Raw genomic sequence first — 18,790 nt, 5'->3', positions numbered from 1 at the left:
GTCTGGGCTTGCACCGGGATCATAAATGGCTGGCTGCTTTCTGAAGAAGAGGTCAATGTCAAAAGCCTTCAAGGATATGGGCGTTCAATCGAGGGCGAAAGCCTTTCTCAGCCGAGCTACTCCGTAAGCCATCAAAACATAACAGTACTGCTGGCCCGTAAAAGCCACCTGCAACCCTGTCTTGGCTCGATGCCATCGGAACGAATCAGTGGCCTCGGACACTGTTAATTTTTCAAAAAGGATGCATGCAATTACAGAAGATTCTTACTACTGAGCGGAAGTTGAGCCAACTCTCCGGACGGCGGACAGTCACACTACTGACCGGTCCACTGGCATAGGTTCCCAGTTCCCACTTTCCGCTTTCCGAGTTTCTGCAAAGTTGCAGGTGGTGAAGGAGGCGGGTATCTACTCGTCGGATAAACCGTTGTTAACCTAACGCGCCGTCAGCGGTATAGACTACCGACCAAGGGGCTGTTTGGTCCAAGGCGCGCAATATGGGCAACCCTGCTCGGGTGAAGTATAATGGGTCAATATCATTTGCGATCGATCAATGCAACTCCAATAGCATTGTGGCGGTGAGTACACAAAGGAGGAGCATGTGGCAAGCTCTGTCACCCTGGTCAGTACACAAAATCTAATATAATCTACATCGTACAACTCTACAAAATTTTTATATGGACTGTCACTTGATGATCGCGTGACGTTGAATTCTGCGGAATTGGCCCTGGACACCGCGGCAGCTGTCTGCCCAGCAGCCCAGCCTGCACTAGCCGGGTGATCATCCGCGATCACTGTGCGCTTGCCCGGTGACAGGTGGAGTACAACGGCAGACACTGTGCTCTGGTCTGCAGTGTCTGTACGCTGCCGATGCCGTCAACAATCGTTTCCCGATGGCCAAGTCCGCTGTCATGGTCGGGAAGCTTCAAGATCAGTCTAGGCCAAGGATGTGCACATGATGGTGCTTCGTGCGACACGATTCCGAGTGTCAGAACGTGCTAGGCAAGGTGACCATCACCCAGTCCTTCGAGTCTAAGCTAACTCCCAATTTTGGAAGTCTTAGCTGCTGCAGCCGCAGCGGGTCTTGGAAGAATATTTATAAGGCTCGCATCTCGAACTGTTCAGCTTCACCGACTGTCAGGCAAGCCATCGGGTCACTTTTCCGGGCCATTTCTTTGATTGTTGATTGGTGGTGGGTAGCAACAGGGGGAAGCTGTCCGCAATTTATTGCAGACCAACGGGAACAAGGCCAACAAAAGATGCATCAATTCGTTAGTGCTGGAGATGATGCAGCCAAAATCTTACAGTCCATCATGGTGGACAGTACGAGATTGTTGAATGATGCGATACAAAGTACGGTGTAGGCGGCAATGACTCTATGGTCGCCAAGGTTGGCCACGGAAAGCCATTGTACGGAGTACGGCAGAGTGTGTGATCCGTATGATTAGCCGTAAGTATGGCAATTGAGCTGGGATTCTCAGGCTGAGAGCTCATCCCCCGTGGGCCATGTCCATCACGTTGGGGGACCACTAGGCACTCTCCAATTCCGTTCTTCCGCCGCGGATAGATGCCGATCGGTAGTCCATGGAGCCACGGTAAAGTTCGCGCTCCGTTGTTGACAGGTCGGAAAATTAAGGTGGTGAACTTGTGAAGAAATAAATAGCGTAATCGACGTATTAGATCAATTATGTCAATCCACGACGCGATACGGAGTACTCCGTAGAATTCGGTAGAGTGGGAGAACTTGAAATACGTATCGCCGGATCCATGTTTCCAGTGCATGGGATGTCGTCTGAAACTACTTCGTAAGTCTCGCTGACTCGCTGAGTCGAAGGACTCGCCGCGGAAACGGGGCGAAAAATTCGTGCTAGATCCCAAGAATAGATAAGCACAACGCCAGTTCGTCATCCAAGCAGTACGGAGTAGCGTGGCCAACTCCAACAGCACCGGTCATCAATTGTCATGAGTGGTGGCTGGTGACAAATTCATGGACTTTCCGTCTCCAGCAGCCACTCTATCCGAGTCATTCAATCGGTAGTTCGGTACGCAGTTCACGACTATATTTTTCGGCAGGACAATTGACGTTGAGCTTTCCAGGAACCCGGGACAAAACGGACGCGGCTTCTTTGGGTCCCAACAGATCATGGCGTACTCCGAGTTTGTTCCAAGCTCTTTCTATTGGCGTCGTATGGCGGCTTGAATTTTATCCAGGCCAGATATGCAGGCGAAGTCATTGTTGCCCGGACGGGCACGCGGTCACTTTCTCCCACGCGACACCAGTGTCGGCTCGGATCGAGCTTCAAATGGCTCAGTATTGACTGGTTGACATCTCCTCAGAGTATATTGCTGGGAATAAGTGATGGCGTAGGACAAAGAGAGCGAGGGGACTCATTATTTTCAAAGAAGGGGGAACAAACAAGGCGAGGAGCACCGACTGCGGCAAGGACGGGCCATACCACGCCACAGTCCTTCCACAACGGTCACCCGAGCCACGCGGCGAACCTGAACCGTTCCAAGTTCACTTTCTTTGTGTCCGGAGATTAGCCATTCTTTAAGCTCCTTTATCTGCTCTCCAGCTCGAACTCGAAGACAGGCGGACTTCGACGTATAGATCGCGCCAAGGGAATTGCCAATTACCAGCGTCGGCAAGTTTCCCAATCCCGGCGACCTTGCTAGTGGTCCACTGGTCACAGTCAGACTCCTGCAATGAGATTCATTATTGGATCTGGGGCTCTTTAATGGGCCCACTTGTGCGATCCGTCTGGGGAGGCCAACGACTGGGATTTGCCGTTCTGGGTACGCAGGCCCAGGCAAGGCCGATTCTGATTGCACGAACCAGTCGAGCTTTGGAGAGGGGGAGGCACAAGGGGAAAGACCTGGGGAAATGTTCACGGACCATGTCAGCGAAAGCCGCTTGGCGGAGTAACGTAGCGGTTGATTTTTGAAGGCAGTCCCGTCTGGATGGACTTCAAATTCAGGAAGCAGGGAGGAAGGGAAACTCATCGATCTTGGCAAGGGCTGGAGCTTGAAGGCTGACTTGAAAAGCCATCCAGAAAAACGCTGCACATCATCGGTGTCTTTCATCATAGCGTGTCCCTGCTCAAGCCTCAAGGTTGCCGGCTTACTCGCTTGGTGTTAGAGCCGATCTGGGGGCTGTGATTCAATTCCGCTTAGGTGCTTGGCCTTGGGTTTCGGGGCATCGGGCCTTTTTTTTTTTCTTAATCTTGGGTTGATCTTTTATTAGTGATCTCATCTGTGCTGTGACTGCTGTCAGGCTAGCTGGCAAACTGGCCACTGGCCTCCCTGCAAGTGATTATTGGGTTGGCGCAGTGGTGTTGGTGCTGGAGGTGTGACGATCCGGGGTATTTTCTCGCCCTGACTGCATTGGCCTTCTCACCTGACAGAAATCATCTCAGCTCATCTGGTCTTAACACTCCATCTTCTGCTCTTCCAGTCATTCTCTTGGCTTTTTGTCATCTTGTGTTACTGTTCGGTCTTCGCTTCTCTTCTCTCCTGCTCCTCTCCGCTCTCGCCCCTCCACAGCTCCCCTCATCGTCTCTCCTCCACCTCAGGCACACCATGACTCCGGTCACCGCATCCCACAATCAGGAGCAGCTTTCTCAGTTTTAGCGACATGGTCTCCAGCAGCTCACCTGGCAATGGCATCACGGGAGGTTATTCGGGTGAGAGCCTAGGCATCCAGATCACCATTGCGACGCTTACGGGAATCACTTGGTACAACGCCGTCGAACTCATTGCCCTTGTGTTTGTCACTTTCAGTGACTATCGAGGCTTGTACTTTTGGAGCTTGTTGATCTCGTCGGCAGTGGGACTCATCCCGTATTCGCTTGGATTCCTGCTCAAGTTCTTCAACCTAACCTCCGCAACATGGCTATCCGTCACCCTCATCACCATTGGCTGGTACTGCATGGTCACTGGCCAGGCCGTCGTTCTATACTCGCGGTTGCACCTCGTCGTTCCTAATCAGCGCATCCTTCGCCGAGTGTTGGCCATGATTATCATCAATGTCTTCATCCTACATGTCCCTACCACCGTCCTCACTTACGGCTCCAACCTCGCGGCAGGACGACACGGCTACATCAGCGGGTACAACGTGATGGAGAAGATCCAGATGACCGGCTTCTGCATTCAGGAATTCATATTGTCCGCCTTGTACATTTCGGAAACAATTCGCATGCTCCGTCTCGACCCGGACAAGGGGAAACGCAAGATCATGTATCAGCTCGTCACAATCAACTTTATCATCATTGTGATGGACATTGGCCTCCTGGTGGTGGAGTACATGGACTACTATATCATGGAAACAATGATCAAGGGCGTCGTTTACAGCGTCAAACTGAAGCTCGAGTTCGCGGTCCTCGGTAAACTCGTCTTCCTCGTCCGCAGCCACATTTGGAAACAGGAATCTGTGAGCGGCCCACCCCCGGACCTCCCAGATTTTGTCGATGCCACAAGAGTTACCTCGGATCTCACGCACGCGACTCCCACTGCCAGACAGCGCTCCCACCCGTTCATGGACGAGGACGACGTCGACATCGCCATGTTTGAACACTCGGGTCCTCCGCGCGAATCAGGAACAGGCCACTCGGAGATCTCCCATGCCCTAAGCGGCGAGACGCAGACGAATAACCCTCCATGCATCGAACGAGACTTTACCGAATCGCCAAAGCGCTTGCCAATTCTACATATCAAGGGACCAGCGTGCACAGGATGATCCCGCACTCACCTGTTTTTGTTCCTTTTGGTCATTTACGCACGGAACGAATGACGAGCGACGAGATCACGGTCAAATTAATGCCACGAAAATCAACACAAACCCCCAAAGTCCTCGAGATATCCGACTTTCATGAAAAACAAAGTCAAGGCCTCAAGATATCACCGCAGAGTCAGACTTCTTGTCACATCGCCAGCTCAACACTGTGAAGAGTATAAGATAGCCACTGTACTCTTTGTACATCAGCTGAACGACCGCCTACATGCATACATTACAACTGCATCGTTATTTACCCTACCTCGCTACCTTGAAACAGGAACGGCAATGGGAAAAACGGCACTAGGCTCGAGCGAACGGGGACACCTCACGCTGCAGTTTCAACTCGCAAACAAAAGCAGCCATACCAACATCTGAGTGCTCATGTATTTGCGCCAGATACTTATCTTCATATCTTACCCTCAATCATCATGAGGGAATCCCTGAAGAAAAGCAGGGAGAGGAATTGGAAGGAGAAGGGTAGGAAACTCCCACTGCCTCATTACATATGATTGAAAATCTAAAACCGATAAATCAGATAAAAACGAATGAAATATAGGTAATTTACTCCTGGCTTAGGACGTGCAAAGTAATACCTTGTCTGAAGTGACCCAGTCTAAACTAATTTGGTACTTTGTGTACTCTGGATATATTATTGGCACAGGGGTAAATAATATAATATCAACAACCGCCACCAAATAATCCAATAGCGGAAAATCCTCGAACAAGTCATATAATATAACCTATACATTGATATGAGATGATATTCCCAGCAAGGGGCCGGACTAAGAAAACATGCAAAAAGAGTCGGCGAGCGTCCTGTAGAAGAAAACAAAACTAAACTAATCATAAGCTCGTAAACCGGACGCCGAGATAGTAACCACAGGAACCAATTACTCTCCTATGATACCGTAGTCGGCAATAGAGTAAGTGCATAGGTACCTAGGAAAGCTAGGTGATTTCAAACGCCTTCCGACCCTCCACAAGCCCATCGGCCAATTTACTCACGCCTATCCATGCGGGACCGTACTGTCGTACTTCGTCAAGAGCCGGAATGGCATCCGGCTGGTTATAGTCGCTCCATTGGCAGATAATTTGCCCGGTGAGCGAGCCAGAGGTATTACTGTGGTCCGACGAGCTGTCCGGGTTGAACCATTCCAGATCCACTGTCCATGTGTTATCCCACGTACGACTCCAGAGTCGGATCTCCTTGATTCCCTTGGCATATGTGTGCGGGAAGCGAGGGTCGTACGCGGAATCGGCAACATGAAAGTTCTTGATTGGGGTATCGAAAAAGACCTTGCACGCGCGGGTGTTTTGGCCGGAAATTTGGAGTTGAGCGTGGCGCGGTTTGTCGGTAGACCGAGAGACTGCGAATGAGAGCCATTCCTCGAAAGGTTTGTCTTCTGTGAGGACGTGTGGAGGGATTCCAGCCCAGGAGCATTGGACTCTATCCCCAAGGGGATTGCAGGTGACATTCTGGCCCGCCGCGCTTGGTAGACCAACCGCAACGTCATGGACAAAAGGTTGAACGCCCGTTAGTGAGACAGTATTCAAGCCAGTATCGAGATCCACCTCCTGAATAAAGAATAGCTTGAGCCGGCTGGAGTCGGAGAATGGGAAAGCAACAAGGTTATAGATCATGGTGCCCACAAAGATAGCCAGCAAGAAGAGCGGAATGTGGTAGGTGTATCGATGAATAAACGGCAGGATCGGAGTTAACAGTAGAGTTGTGAGTATAACAATGGCAATGTAGATAAAAAGCGAAGAGCTTCCGTCCTGTCCAGTCTGATGTAGGGAACTAGTCAGAAGTAAAGATATGGGCCCAACCAAAATGAGGATAATTGGAGCCGCGAGAAGGAATTGCAGCACCCATAACCATTTAGGCAGAGAAGCACTCCATCGTTGCTCGAGACCGTACACGTTGATATCCTGCGAATGATCCTCGGTATCTGAGTGGTCTGCAGGGTCCGCGCTCACTCGAACGTAGTTTGCGAATGTAGTACGCTGCCGGCTACCAAGCAGCGACGTTGATTCAGTCGGCGCCTCATCGTCCTCCTCCTCGTCTTCTCCATCCTCGTCAGAAAGCCCTCCGAGTCGGCTGCCATGGCTGCTGGCTCGTCTCGACACCGGCCGAACCTGGTTAGCATACTCGGACTTCCGCGGCAGGGAAAAGAGCTCAAGATACGAGATCCACGTAGCTAGAAAGGTTCCTGCAAATCCAAAAAAGATAAAGTAACTACCTCCCAAGCCCCAGCGGTCCTGATAGACAGTTGCGATGACTTGAAGAACCCACATGAAAACAAAGGTCCAGGTAAAGGTGTAGACGCGGTGGAAAGCAGACGGGCGCGCAAAGTCAGCCACCCGGGAGACAAACCAGGCCAGAAACGTCCAGGCGGACACCATCATGCTCCACACCGCGTACTGACTGCTGTGGACAATGTACGGGTTGACCTTGGTGAGCAAGTACGCCAGGCCCACAGTGACAGCAGTCGGGACACCTAGCAAGAATGGATATCTCATGAGTCCTCGGTCACCGTATAGAGGAAGCGTCTCCAGGCTGCCTTCCGGCCGGACAGAAGTCCTAAAGAGGTACATCTTGTCGACTTTGGTGAGGATTATGCTCGTCAAGAGAAGAACTAGTGGCGTGACCACTAGCAGGGTGACCGACAAAGCAAACAGAGTATGCAAGCGGAAGAGCACAAACGTGCTTCCATAAAGATCGAACCAAACAGCCGAATTGCCTGTCCCGCTCGCTATCTTGTGATCGTCCCTCGATGGTCCATCAAACCGATCACTCGAGTCAGACACAAGACCCTCTGTAGTTGCGACCGCGGTTGACAACATGTGCCACAGGGAATCTTTGCTAGTATGCCTAGTATCGTCCTGGTCGGTATGATATCGAGCCCTCGGCTCCATAAATGCGACATCAAGCCCTCGAAGTCCCAAATCGCCCTCGAACACGACATAATCAGTCTGGCTTCGGATAAGTCCCGCTTTGAAGCCATCTGAGCCCAGCACAGACCCAAAAGGATGCTGTGACCGCATATAAAACGCAGAAACCTCTGCATCGGAACTGCGAAAGAGCACTGCGCGACCGCCAGCGCCCGCACCCTCCAGGTTGAGGAATGTATGCGGAAACCTCGATAATGGGTGTTGGCTATACACGCGCGCGCCGTTTAAAAAGTCTTCCTCGCCATTGTTGAACAGCACCACCAGTCCCTTCCGAGGCGCATGTCCGGGGGTTGTGAAGTATTTAACCAGCTGCAAGCAAGTCACGACTCCGACTCCATCGTCCGTTGCGCCATACCCAGTCGAGACGCTATCGTAATGGGCGTTCACCAGCACGCCTCCTTTGCCCTTCGGAGTTCCCTCCGGCAGCTCCCACCAATGTTCCAGGTCATCGTCCTCGCCCCGAATATACACAAGTATGTTGGTTCCTTCAAAATATACAGCGAGATTATCACGGGTAAGCGTCAGGTTTGAGCGCGTATCATCGAAGACGAAAACATCCGGTTTCTTCTCGTCGGCGGTCGCGGCCGGCGCGGCGTTCAAGATCTCGTTGATGCGCAGCAACAACCATTCGTGGATCTTGTCATTCTGGCGTGAGTTGTAAGGGCGGTACCCCGATGTCAGGACTTGAAGGTCGCTCCAAGCTTCGGTAATATTGAGGCCGTCAGGACTCGAGCTGGGAGCTGGTGGTACGACATGGTGGACAACCAGCAGAGGGATCACGAAGGCAAGATACACGACCGCGGTGATGAGCGTGACAGGCCAAGGTGTGAAAGCTATTGGGTTCGCCCGAGGTGCCTTCGGGGGGTCCATCATTGCGACCCCTGGGGAGTTCCAACTGGCGAGCAAGGACTCTTGGGCGAAGAGCTTGAGCTGGTGCAGGTGCGGAGATGAGGAGATAAGAACCTGAGACGGGAAGCAGCAGCGGGGCCGAGCACGGGACTAAGAACGGAGACCACATTACGCCATACTGAATGCTACAGTAGCTACTGTTGATTAAGATAAAAAAGTCTATGATTGAGTGGGATATCAATGGATATCTAACCACGACCGCCTGTTGATGGCTGGTCTGCCTGATAGAAAACCTTCATATGTGCCAATCGCCAACAATACACCCATGGCCGATAACAGATAGCTAAGAGTGATAGGAGATCCCATGTAACCGCTACCAATGCAAAACCCAGTTTAAATCGAAAGCCCCGTTGAAGAAGGTGATGCTTGTTCCGTGGCCCCCAAAATCAACACGACATAGTAATAACATCCATGATAGTAAGACATGCTGAACAGACTTGGGAAAGATAAATCAGGCTAGAGAGAACGGGCGAAAGAGATAATACCGACGAAAACCACACGCTGAAGCAATTTGCAGGGGTATCAAGTATGAGGAGGTGTGATGTCAATGTAGTCGTCATCGTTAATCGCGGCGGCGTGCATGAGGCCCGTCATTTGGCCCTCATCTTCGTCCAGTTCTTCTTCATCGTCGTACATGGTGGCCTCGTTCATGTCCCGCTGAGGAGCGGCTTCACGGTTGAGGTGGTCGCGGAGAAGGTTGACACCCTCGCCGCTAAAAACACAGAAGACCTCGCGCTGCTGGCGCGTGAACTCTTGGGGAGCCTCGCGACAGAATACCGTAAGTTCCTCACGCAAGAATGATGCGACTCCAGTGAGACTCAGATGGGTCAGGCGAGGACAGCTGTTGAGCAAAGCATGGATGCCCTATACATTTTCAGTCAGAAATCATGTTTCGGTATTAGAGAGAAATGGAACTTACAAGCATGGTAAGGTTGATACAGTAGCTCAGGTGTACTCTTTCCAGACTGCTGAACGAAACTGAGCGATCTTGGGTTGGTCGGGCAAGTGCTAGGATACTAGCGTCTGTGATCAATTGACATTTGACCAGACCGATCCTCCTCAGCTTAGGCAGAGTAGCCAGCTGCTGAACACTTCGGTCTGTCAGCCGACTGCAACAAGCGAGATCAATGTATCGAATTCGGTTGCAGGACTTGACTAGCTGGATCACCGCGTCATCCGTGATGTTGGAGCAGTGACCTAAGTGAACATAGTGCAGGTTCTTGCCTAGTTTGCAGATGGTCCAGACAGAACGGGCTGTGATGTATTTGCACTTCGCGAGCACAAGGTTTCGCAAGCGTGGTGCCGCATTAACGATACGCTCAACAGCATCATCTCTTATGTTTTCACATGCGGTCAGATCCAGGATACGGAGACTGCTCATTGAGATGTGCCTGGGAAGCTCCAAAAACGCTGAATCATTGATCTTCTCACAATGGGCGAGTCGAAGTTCACGCAAGTTTTGTAGTGTGGCCATAAGTGCCGTTACTGACTGGTTTGTAACGAGCTTGCATTCTTGGAGATCGATCTCGAGGATGGACGGGCAGTTCTGAGCGAAAGACAAGATCGCCTTATCGGTGACTTGGGTAACGCCATTTAATTTCAACTGTAAAATATGAGGACAGAAACCACGTTGTTAGAACTTATAGAGAACTCACTCTTTTCAGCAGCCGGCATTTCTGAGAAATGGCAATCAAAGATTCGTCCGTTACTTTCGTACAGCCTGTGATGTTGAGACCCTGTAGCCGGTTGCAGTTTTCCGCCACGTTGAAGAGAGTATGATCCGTAAGAGCCCGCAGCTCGGAAACGTCAAGAGCCTGCAAGTGCCGACTACCGACAATCAAATCGGATACCCCGTTGTCGGTGAGTTTCCGACAGTTCGTCAATGTAAGGCGCTCAATCCGGTTGCATTGTGCAAAAGGCACGACGGTCCCATCGCTAACGTCTTCGGTAAGTGCAGAAAGATTCAGCCGCTTAATGAGCGCTGAATACAGAAAGAAGCTGTTTTCTTCCCCCACTGCGGCCGTGATTCTCTTCAAATTGTCCCAGTTGTTGCATGATGGCCGATGCCACAGAAGTCCGACACAATTCACTGCCCAAATACGACACACCAGCAAGCAACTCAGCAGATCTTTGGGAGAATTCAACTTCGAAAAGATAGAGATTAGAATCTCCGGCGGAAGGTATGCGATCGGTGGCAGTGCGATCTCCGGGTCAGTCTGGATATGTGAATCACGAGCGTTCCCGGCACCGATCGAGGACTGCGAATCGTTCGCTTGAAGTGTGAAGAAATCGGTGTCATCGTCAGCGGCACGTTCCGGTGAAGTTGAGGACGAGGATTCGGAGGGAGCTTCGCTCGAGAGTCGAGCCGGCTGCCGAGAGCGAGCCATGATGGCGGCGTAAAGTTTGGTTTGCGTTGCGGGCTGAAAATATGCTGACCGTCCACTTTTCTCAATCTCACAATGAAAAGCAAGTAGACATGAGCAGATATTGCTATGCGTACGTCACTTGATTGCACGGTGAATCGTGCTAACGTTTGCCGAGTAACACCTCTATTAAATCACGCAGTCGTCGGCGACTGGAATCGTCGAGGGAGCGAAGGAGCCGGTGGGAGGATGGAAGCCTTTATGAAGGGGATGCGCGTTGGGCGTGCCTGCGGTGACTACAGGAATAGGGACGGCAAGGAGGCTTGAGGACAGCGACTTCGGTTGAAGCGAGGGGCGAGGACAAGATGTCAGAAAAAAAGGTACGTAGGCTCTCCAGTCGGATTAACAAGAGCTCAAAGTAGCAATCGATCTAGGAGGGGTTGAAAGAAGATATTATTAGCCCAAGCTAAGGTGTTGGAATGTGATTGTGACGAGAACAGGATGGGGAAGGCGGCGGCTGCAATCCAAAGCGGGAGAGGGGGACAAATGAAATCACCTGCTCTTTCAGGCTTCAGGCTTACAGGAATCCAACAAGGCCTCGCCAGACGCTTATAGCGATGACTGCCCAGAGAGATGATTGGTTGACAAGCACAAGACGAAGAGATGCGAAAGAAGGGAGATTTATTGAGTGGGGGATCAAAGGGCGATGGCTGGATAGACTGCGGGAGACTAAGGCTTTAAGCATGAAAGCACGGTCTCAGAGCAGATGATCAAGCAACAGGATCTGTTGGTCGCGTTCTCAAATCTGATTTGGGGGTCTGATCGTGGCAAGTGGAAACATGAGAGGTCGCGCTGGTTTATAAGCTGTTCTGAGATCCTCATGCGACATCCTCATCATTGCAGGTTCTGCGGCGCCTGCTTCACTTGTCCATTCACTAACCCTCCGCCCAATCCGCGGGGTCGTCGCCCAAACCATACTAGTGGACAAATTGAATAACGCTTGCGTCTATTCCCATACTATTTTATTCTATCAAGGTATCTTGCCTCCAAACGCTGATCTGTCATGACCGGCTTCCTCCCTTCGCCCAGTCGCGAAGGACGTTCTTCCTGACCTTGCCCGTGCTGGTCTTGGGGAGCTCCGCGATAACCTCCACTTCCCGTGGGACCATGAACTTGCTGATTCCGCTAGTATTCCTGGCCCAGGTGACGACATCTTTGCCCTCTAGATGCCTTCCCGCTTTGACAGTCACAAAAGCTTTAGGCCGTTCACCCCAGTGACTGTCGGAAACAGCCACGACACCAGCCTCCAGAATATCAGGATGAGTGACTAACATCGACTCAAGCGCAACGGACGAGATGTTCTCGCCTCCTATGCCGACATCAATTTGATGAAAAGAGAAGGAAAGGAAAGAGGAAACCTACCACTAATTATAATGTCCTTGGCTCTGTCGAGGATCTGAATCGCCCCATCTGGATGCCAAACAGCCAAATCCCCTGAATGGAGGACTCCGCCAGCGAATAGTTTCCGCGTGGCCTCGGGATCTTTATAGTAACCCCTGGCACAGATGTTCCCGACGAATACGATCTCTCCAATCTCCTTTCCATTTCGCTTGACATCAATGATGGTGCCCTCGGGGACCTCAGTCTGGACCACTCGTACAGGAAGACTGGTCAGGAAGCCATGGCCCTGCCGTGCCATTTGCCCAAACTTTTCCTTGCGGGGGAGGCTCTCCCAGGCAGGCATATGGTATCCTTTAGTGATTGGCCCGTATGTCTCCGTCATACCATAGACATGGACCGGATGCAGGTTCAAGCCTGTCATTTGTTCGAACAGATGAGGCGTCGGTGGACTCGCGGCGACAGTAACATGGACTGGCTCTTGAAGCCGCTCAGCTTCAGCGGAGCTACAAAGTAGCGTGTTTACCGTTGGAGCCGCATTAAAATGGGTGATGTTTTCATCCTTGAGAAGTCTCCATATCTGCGGATAGTCGACCTTGCGGAGACAGTAATGAGTCCCGCGCACTGCAGTAACTGCCCAAGGAAATGTCCAGCCTAGTAGCTCCAACGTCAGTCAAGTAGAATCAAGTAAATCTCATGATGAATACCCACCCATAGCATGAAACATGGGCAGAATCCACAAATACCCACAGCGCTGCCCATGGAAGTTGAGACCCGACTCAATTATATTAGCCATGGCAGCCAGGTAGCATCCACGATGAGTGTATTCCACTCCCTTCGGCCGCGCCGTAGTCCCACTAGTATATGCCAGCGCAACTACATCATCCTCAGACGCAGCCTGGCTCTCAAGCGCACTCCAGCCGTTTGCCCCGGTATCCCGATCGTGAATCAAGCCTTCGAGAATGGCCTCGTCAAAGGGCCCCGCAAGTTGACCCTCTGTCGCATCCGTATCTGTATCCACAATGATACGGACGTTAGGCTTCGACGCTCTAAACGACGCCAGCAGCGGCAAGTATTCCTGGTCGGCGATAATCACCTCGGCATCGGAGTGCGCAAATATATAAGCGATATCGTCTTCTTTGAGTCGATAGTTCACGGCTATGATGGTTATATCAGCCTACCTCCACCTATACCGCTCGAGATCCTCAAGGTTCATACCAACATTAACAGCCCCCGCAGCGGCAATGCCGAAAATTGACTCAAGGAACGCCGGCGTATTTGGACAAAGAATTCCAACTTTCCTGTATCCGTGTTTCTTGAGGAAGTACGCGAGACCCCTAGCCCGGTCCGCTGCCTCTTGGTACGTTCTCCGCAGCACTTGGTTATTCGCGGTAATGTGGTAGATTGCCTCGGCCTGGCGATAAGAGCGAAAGTTAATGAGTTTGATCAGTTTGATATATATAGCAAGATAAACTCACATCCGGCTCTATTGCCGCAGCCCTTGGCAGGAAGAATGTCGGAGAGAGTGTATGAAAATTGACGTTATGCTGGAAGGTGTTTACCGGGGCCGGGGCAGCGGTGCTATTGGCGTCAAGGGGCTGTTTGAAGTGGCCGAGGAGGCTGGCGAGGCGAGACTTTGCGGTAGACATCATATGACGTGTTGTGGTACAAGTAGATAGTGTGTGGGAAGGTTAGTGTTGAAGAATATATGGGGAAGGGCACGTAGGGATTAATATCATTGTGATTAGATTCGCAAGAGCCGAGTCGTAAGCCCTGGCCTGAAGAAGCCCCAGTCCAGGCGGGAGCGGGCGCGGTGGAGTGCCAAAGTGCGGGGAAATTGAACACTGCGGAGACGGAACCCTCCGGGGTGATGGACTTACTTAAGTTACTCCGGGCCCTAGTAATCACTGTAGTCACTCAAACCAATAGCTGTTCTAGTGTTGATCTGTATGACTAGCAGACATCCTGAGCTCTCGGGATTCTATTATGACTTGAGCAACGGAGAATTGAGATAAGATGGCCTGGTATGATCGTCAGTGAGTTTTAATACCTTTTATTCCGCTCCCTTTCCGCATTCCCTCCGCGTCCTGTTTTTGGGTCTCACCAAAGTTTACCCCGTACCTGATCGGGTATCTACTCGTTTACCGAGTACCGACGATAAGACAGTTGCATGCTGCAGCTACGTATACTTAACTGTCAAAGGCCAATTCCAGCCCACCCATGAGAATGGGTCGACTGCGCTGTTGGGGCCTCGCCGTGGACTGTGGGAACAAGGCCGGATTGATTTAACGGAAGAGAAGAGGAACGGTCAAGGTACTAAGTATCTTCACCCTGTATATCAGAAGACAGCTTGAGGTGGACGAGCATTATGACCTCATGAGCCGACCTGTGGGGATCTAGCCGAGGATAGTTTAATGATGATCGTCTTCAACGCTAGTTACGGCGAGAAACGCGTTCTATCGTATTCGCGTGAGGTTTCCAACATGATGATGGTGATTGGTTTTTGGAATGGACAGATCACTCGAAGTATGACTCTTTCATTAAGAGGTAGAACATAAAAATGGATTGAATGTGTATCGGCAAATTGCAGGTCATGAACTCTTGAAAATTTCTTGGATTAAACCGCCACGGCGCGAAATAATGGGTCAGCTATTTTGAACAACCTTTTCATCCCAAGTGACTCCTGTATTGTACTTTTGTTTTTAAAGACGACACCGGTCTCTCCAGCCTCACATGTGCATCCTAGCATAACACTGCTGGATCCCATGACAAGGTAGGATAAGTGAGAAAAAAGGTCGTCGATCAGCCTCCCCTGCCACACTTCGCTGAAAGTCGTAACCGCTCGCGATCCCAACCCATCCCATCAAAGACACAAGCAACCAGCCGCGCAACCAGGTATAATCTAGAATCCGTACTGAGCGAGCTGGCTCTTGGTGTTCTCGTTGACGCTCGCCGACTTCTGTGCGTGGGCAAGCTGGCGGCGGGCAGCCTTCTTGCGCTCGTAGTAGGCGCTGCTCTTGACCTTTCTCCTCTCCTCGAGTCTGCAGTAGAAAACATCGTTAGCAGAGTCCCAGCACCAACTTTTTATCCTATTCCGAGGATGTCGTAGAATACGCACCTGGCAACAACGTCCTGGTACTTCCAGCCGACCTCGTGGCTGAGACGGCCGACGGTGCAGTACTTGCGGCCGGGGCGGAGACGGAGGACGCGGAGAGCCTGGGGAACGACGACGCGCTTCTTCTTGTCGTAGGGAGGGGGGACACCCTCGAAGACCTTGAGGCGCTCGAGAGCGGCGGCACCGCGGGCGGTCTTGTGAGGAATCATTCCGCGGACGGCCTTGTAGAAGATGCGAGAAGGAGCGCGGAAGTGGAAGGGACCACCACGGGTAGGGTTGTAACGGGTGATCTTGCGGAGGTAGGCGTGGTACTTGACTGTTGTCGCAAAAATCCCATGTCAGCCGTCTGTTGTCCGTTTGCACCATGATCCCATCGCCATCAATTTTCCAATCCATTCCACCTGATATCAAGTATTCCACCTCATATCCATTTCCCGCCATTCCCATTTCCAGATTCCCATAGCAAACGAAAGACTGAAACAAAACGCGAGAGGGTCGGATAAAACGTACGCTTCGCACGGAAGAACTCGCCAGAGATGTTGAGGGCCTCACATCTCACGACGACGATCTTCTGGCCGTTGAGCAGCTGCTTGGCAACAGTGCTGGCCAGGCGACCAAGGAGGTGTCCCTTGCCGTCAATGACGACCTATAAGTTCATCCAACACAAGTCAGCGACTGTCTTTCTCATTGGGGCCTTCTGCCCTGTTGCATAGATCTCGAAACGGTCGGAAAATCGGAGAGGCGGCGGTACGCACCACTGGATCGATAGAGGACATCCTGTCACCGGTTCAAAAGGAAAATATCCAGCGAAAGGAAGAGCACTGCTCTAGGATACTCCCTGGGGATGTATGTTGTCGGCGGTTGTTGTCGTTGTGGGCAGGTTCAACGCACACAACGAAGTCGGATGTGGTTCGCAGGACGGCGGTCGCTAAGCGAGGGCGGCGATACTTTTGTGCGGGTAATCCCAGAGGGTCACAGCCCTAACCATTGACTGCGCCAGGTCACGTGCTCCGCTCTAGACAATCTCCAGCCTTTCCAAGTGCCCTTCGGGGTGGCGATTCTGCTCCACTCGTCATCTATCTCTTATCAATAAGGTTTCTTCTCCAGAAAGATGGATAACAGTCATTATTTTGTACACGATGCTCTGATACCTAATACACCCCAGGAATCCGAATCAATCAATGAACGGCCAATGTCCGAAACAAAAAAGAATCGTTGTTACAACAACAACCGACATGCCGCTACATCTAGTAGAAAGTGAGTTTCGCATCTCTGACTCCTCTTTCGACGACTTCTGTCAATGTCCAGCGTGGAGGCTCGGGCAATCTCTCTGGTGTGTTAGCACCCCTTACCCTTGGTTCTTTCAATCCGCCCGCTATTCCGGATGAGAACTTTAGGTGTAGTGCTTCCCCGACTTCATCGCATGCTTCCAAAACCTTGTCAAGGTCGTCCTTGGTATGCGCCGCGGATACACACAACCGTGCACGGGAAAGCTCCAATGGTGTAGCAGGGTATGTAACAACGACCACGGATATCTTGCGCCGTAACATTTCTCGAGAAAAAGCCGGCATCTTCGCCGGATGGTACAGCATTAGGGGCACGATAGGAGAGTCATCATGACCGCATACAATGAAACCGAGCCGTTTCAAACCCAGCCTAAGATATCTCGAGTTAAAAGTCAGGCGCTGAATCCGCTCGAAACCCTGACCAGGATGAAGAGTGTTCTCGTCCGCGATCAATCGAAGTGAAGAAGAAATTTGCGCGAGAATTGGAAGCGCTGGTCCTTCGCTGTACACCTGACCAGCATTGGTGCAGCGTAGCATGTCAATTATTGCTCTATTCGCAGCAATGTAGCCACCGTTGGCTCCAAATGACTTGGTGAACGTGCCCATTAAGATATCAACTTCAGCAGGGTCGACCTTGAAGTAGTCGCATACTCCACCCCCTTGACTGCCAATCGCTCCAATTGAATGTGCTTCGTCAACAAAGAGATAAAACTTGTATTTCTTCTTGAGCTCTATGATCTTGGTGAGATTGCATAACGTTCCTTCCATCGAGTATAAGCCTTCCACGGTGACCATAATCTTCTTCCATGGTCGATGCGTTCGCGTTTGGCCTTGGGAAATGGCTTGCCTTAGCTTTGCTTCGAGACTAGACATGCTATTGTGTGCAAAGACCTCTATGGCCGCTCCTGAAAGCCTAGCGCCAAATCGAATCGAAGCGTGGTTGAATTCGTCTGACAAGATCAAACATCCTTGGTCTACAAGCGCAGGAAATATTGTGGAGTTCGTCGCAAAGCCAATCGAGAATACAAGAGCCGCATCCTTGCCCACCAACCGTGCGATCTGGCATTCCACCTCGGCGAGTAACTTTGTGGACATCGGATACGGACTGGTCATACTAATTCCGTCTCGGCGAATGGTCTCTTCCACCGCGTCAGCGCAGGGACCCTCCGACTGCGCAAAACCAAGATAGTTGTACGAGCTCAGATTTAAGGTATTTGTGGCGGTACCGGTAAGCTGATAGCGAATATTGTCTTTTGTGGTTCGGTCCAGCAGAACAACATGTCTGCCGGGAACGCCAGTGATAGGCCGTTCAAAACAGTCATTGATCCTTTGCTTCATGCGTCGGGTATAGAAGCTTTCGAAATCGTCATACAACGAGGCATACCCATTCTGAGCCTTGAGATGTTGGAAAGTATCTGGCTTCAGCCATTTGGCGACAAAGTCCTGGAAGTGACCAACAAATATCAGAACGAGATAACTGATATAGGTTGTCAAAATGATGAAGTACGGCGGATCATCCACCACGGGATCTGTCATTTCTCCCCCAGAAACCGCGCTGGTATAAAGATGGGACTTATCGCCTAGTGGGCCGAATTCTGCGTGCTTTCTGGCCAAGTCCTCGGTAGGATCTGTGGCCGAGTCGGCAGCTGTAGAGGCAGGGCTCGCATCGTTGAAGCATCGTGTCACTGCGCGAAGAGATACTATGGCCGAGGCTTGATTTTTAGAGGGTATCTGAGGACCGTCTGATTGAGTAGAACTTGGAGAGTCTTTGTCCAAGCGCGGCCTTTCCTTGCGTCTCCATGGAGGCATTGCGAAACTCGGAAACTGGCAAAGAGAAGTGTGGATATTCGGCCAAGCGTGATGAAGCAATAACATAAACTTGTAGCCTATCTGAGCTGCAGGGGCCGTCTCTGTAAGGGTATAATATAAATGATGATCTGAGAGAAATCGACGCTGCTGTTACCTTCCATCTCAGTCCTGTCATCCCGATTCGGAA

General features: G+C 51.3%; 6 protein-coding genes across 6 annotated transcripts; 1 reads left to right on the top strand and 5 right to left on the bottom strand.

The window, feature by feature from the left end:
- Window positions 1-3,631: 3,631 nt before the first annotated feature.
- DSM5745_00641 (uncharacterized protein) lies at window positions 3,632-4,732 on the top strand (the record flags this gene model as incomplete). Its single annotated transcript, XM_026742657.1, has 1 exon — window positions 3,632-4,732. One exon carries the CDS (start codon window positions 3,632-3,634, stop codon window positions 4,730-4,732), a length of 1,101 nt encoding a protein of 366 aa, XP_026608502.1.
- Window positions 4,733-5,719: 987 nt separating this feature from the next.
- DSM5745_00640 (M28 family metallopeptidase) lies at window positions 5,720-8,593 on the bottom strand (the record flags this gene model as incomplete). The annotated part of the gene is made up of 1 exon (XM_026742656.1): window positions 5,720-8,593. One exon carries the CDS (start codon window positions 8,591-8,593, stop codon window positions 5,720-5,722), a length of 2,874 nt encoding a protein of 957 aa, XP_026608501.1.
- A 561-nt stretch (window positions 8,594-9,154) lies between these two features.
- DSM5745_00639 (putative ubiquitin ligase complex F-box protein GRR1) lies at window positions 9,155-11,019 on the bottom strand (the record flags this gene model as incomplete). Its single annotated transcript, XM_026742655.1, has 3 exons — window positions 9,155-9,496; window positions 9,552-10,235; window positions 10,288-11,019. 3 exons carry the CDS (start codon window positions 11,017-11,019, stop codon window positions 9,155-9,157), a joined length of 1,758 nt encoding a protein of 585 aa, XP_026608500.1.
- Window positions 11,020-12,056: 1,037 nt separating this feature from the next.
- Window positions 12,057-14,042, bottom strand: DSM5745_00638 (putative AMP-binding domain protein; the record flags this gene model as incomplete). The annotated part of the gene is made up of 5 exons (XM_026742654.1): window positions 12,057-12,364; window positions 12,418-13,047; window positions 13,105-13,551; window positions 13,612-13,807; window positions 13,872-14,042. 5 exons carry the CDS (start codon window positions 14,040-14,042, stop codon window positions 12,057-12,059), a joined length of 1,752 nt encoding a protein of 583 aa, XP_026608499.1.
- A 1,253-nt stretch (window positions 14,043-15,295) lies between these two features.
- DSM5745_00637 (60S ribosomal protein uL13) lies at window positions 15,296-16,284 on the bottom strand (the record flags this gene model as incomplete). Its single annotated transcript, XM_026742653.1, has 4 exons — window positions 15,296-15,434; window positions 15,512-15,824; window positions 16,019-16,154; window positions 16,264-16,284. The coding sequence occupies 4 exons, from the start codon at window positions 16,282-16,284 to the stop codon at window positions 15,296-15,298; spliced, it is 609 nt and encodes a 202-aa protein (XP_026608498.1).
- Window positions 16,285-16,755: 471 nt separating this feature from the next.
- On the bottom strand, window positions 16,756-18,603 carry DSM5745_00636 (uncharacterized protein; the record flags this gene model as incomplete). The annotated part of the gene is made up of 1 exon (XM_026742652.1): window positions 16,756-18,603. The coding sequence occupies one exon, from the start codon at window positions 18,601-18,603 to the stop codon at window positions 16,756-16,758; it is 1,848 nt and encodes a 615-aa protein (XP_026608497.1).
- Between the last annotated feature and the right edge of the window lie 187 nt (window positions 18,604-18,790).

The sequence above is a fragment of the Aspergillus mulundensis genome, assembly GCF_003369625.1.
Source record: "Aspergillus mulundensis strain DSM 5745 chromosome Unknown scaffold_0, whole genome shotgun sequence".
In the NCBI taxonomy this organism is placed as follows: Eukaryota; Fungi; Ascomycota; class Eurotiomycetes; order Eurotiales; family Aspergillaceae; genus Aspergillus; species Aspergillus mulundensis.
This window is presented reverse-complemented; position numbering and strand designations above follow the sequence as displayed.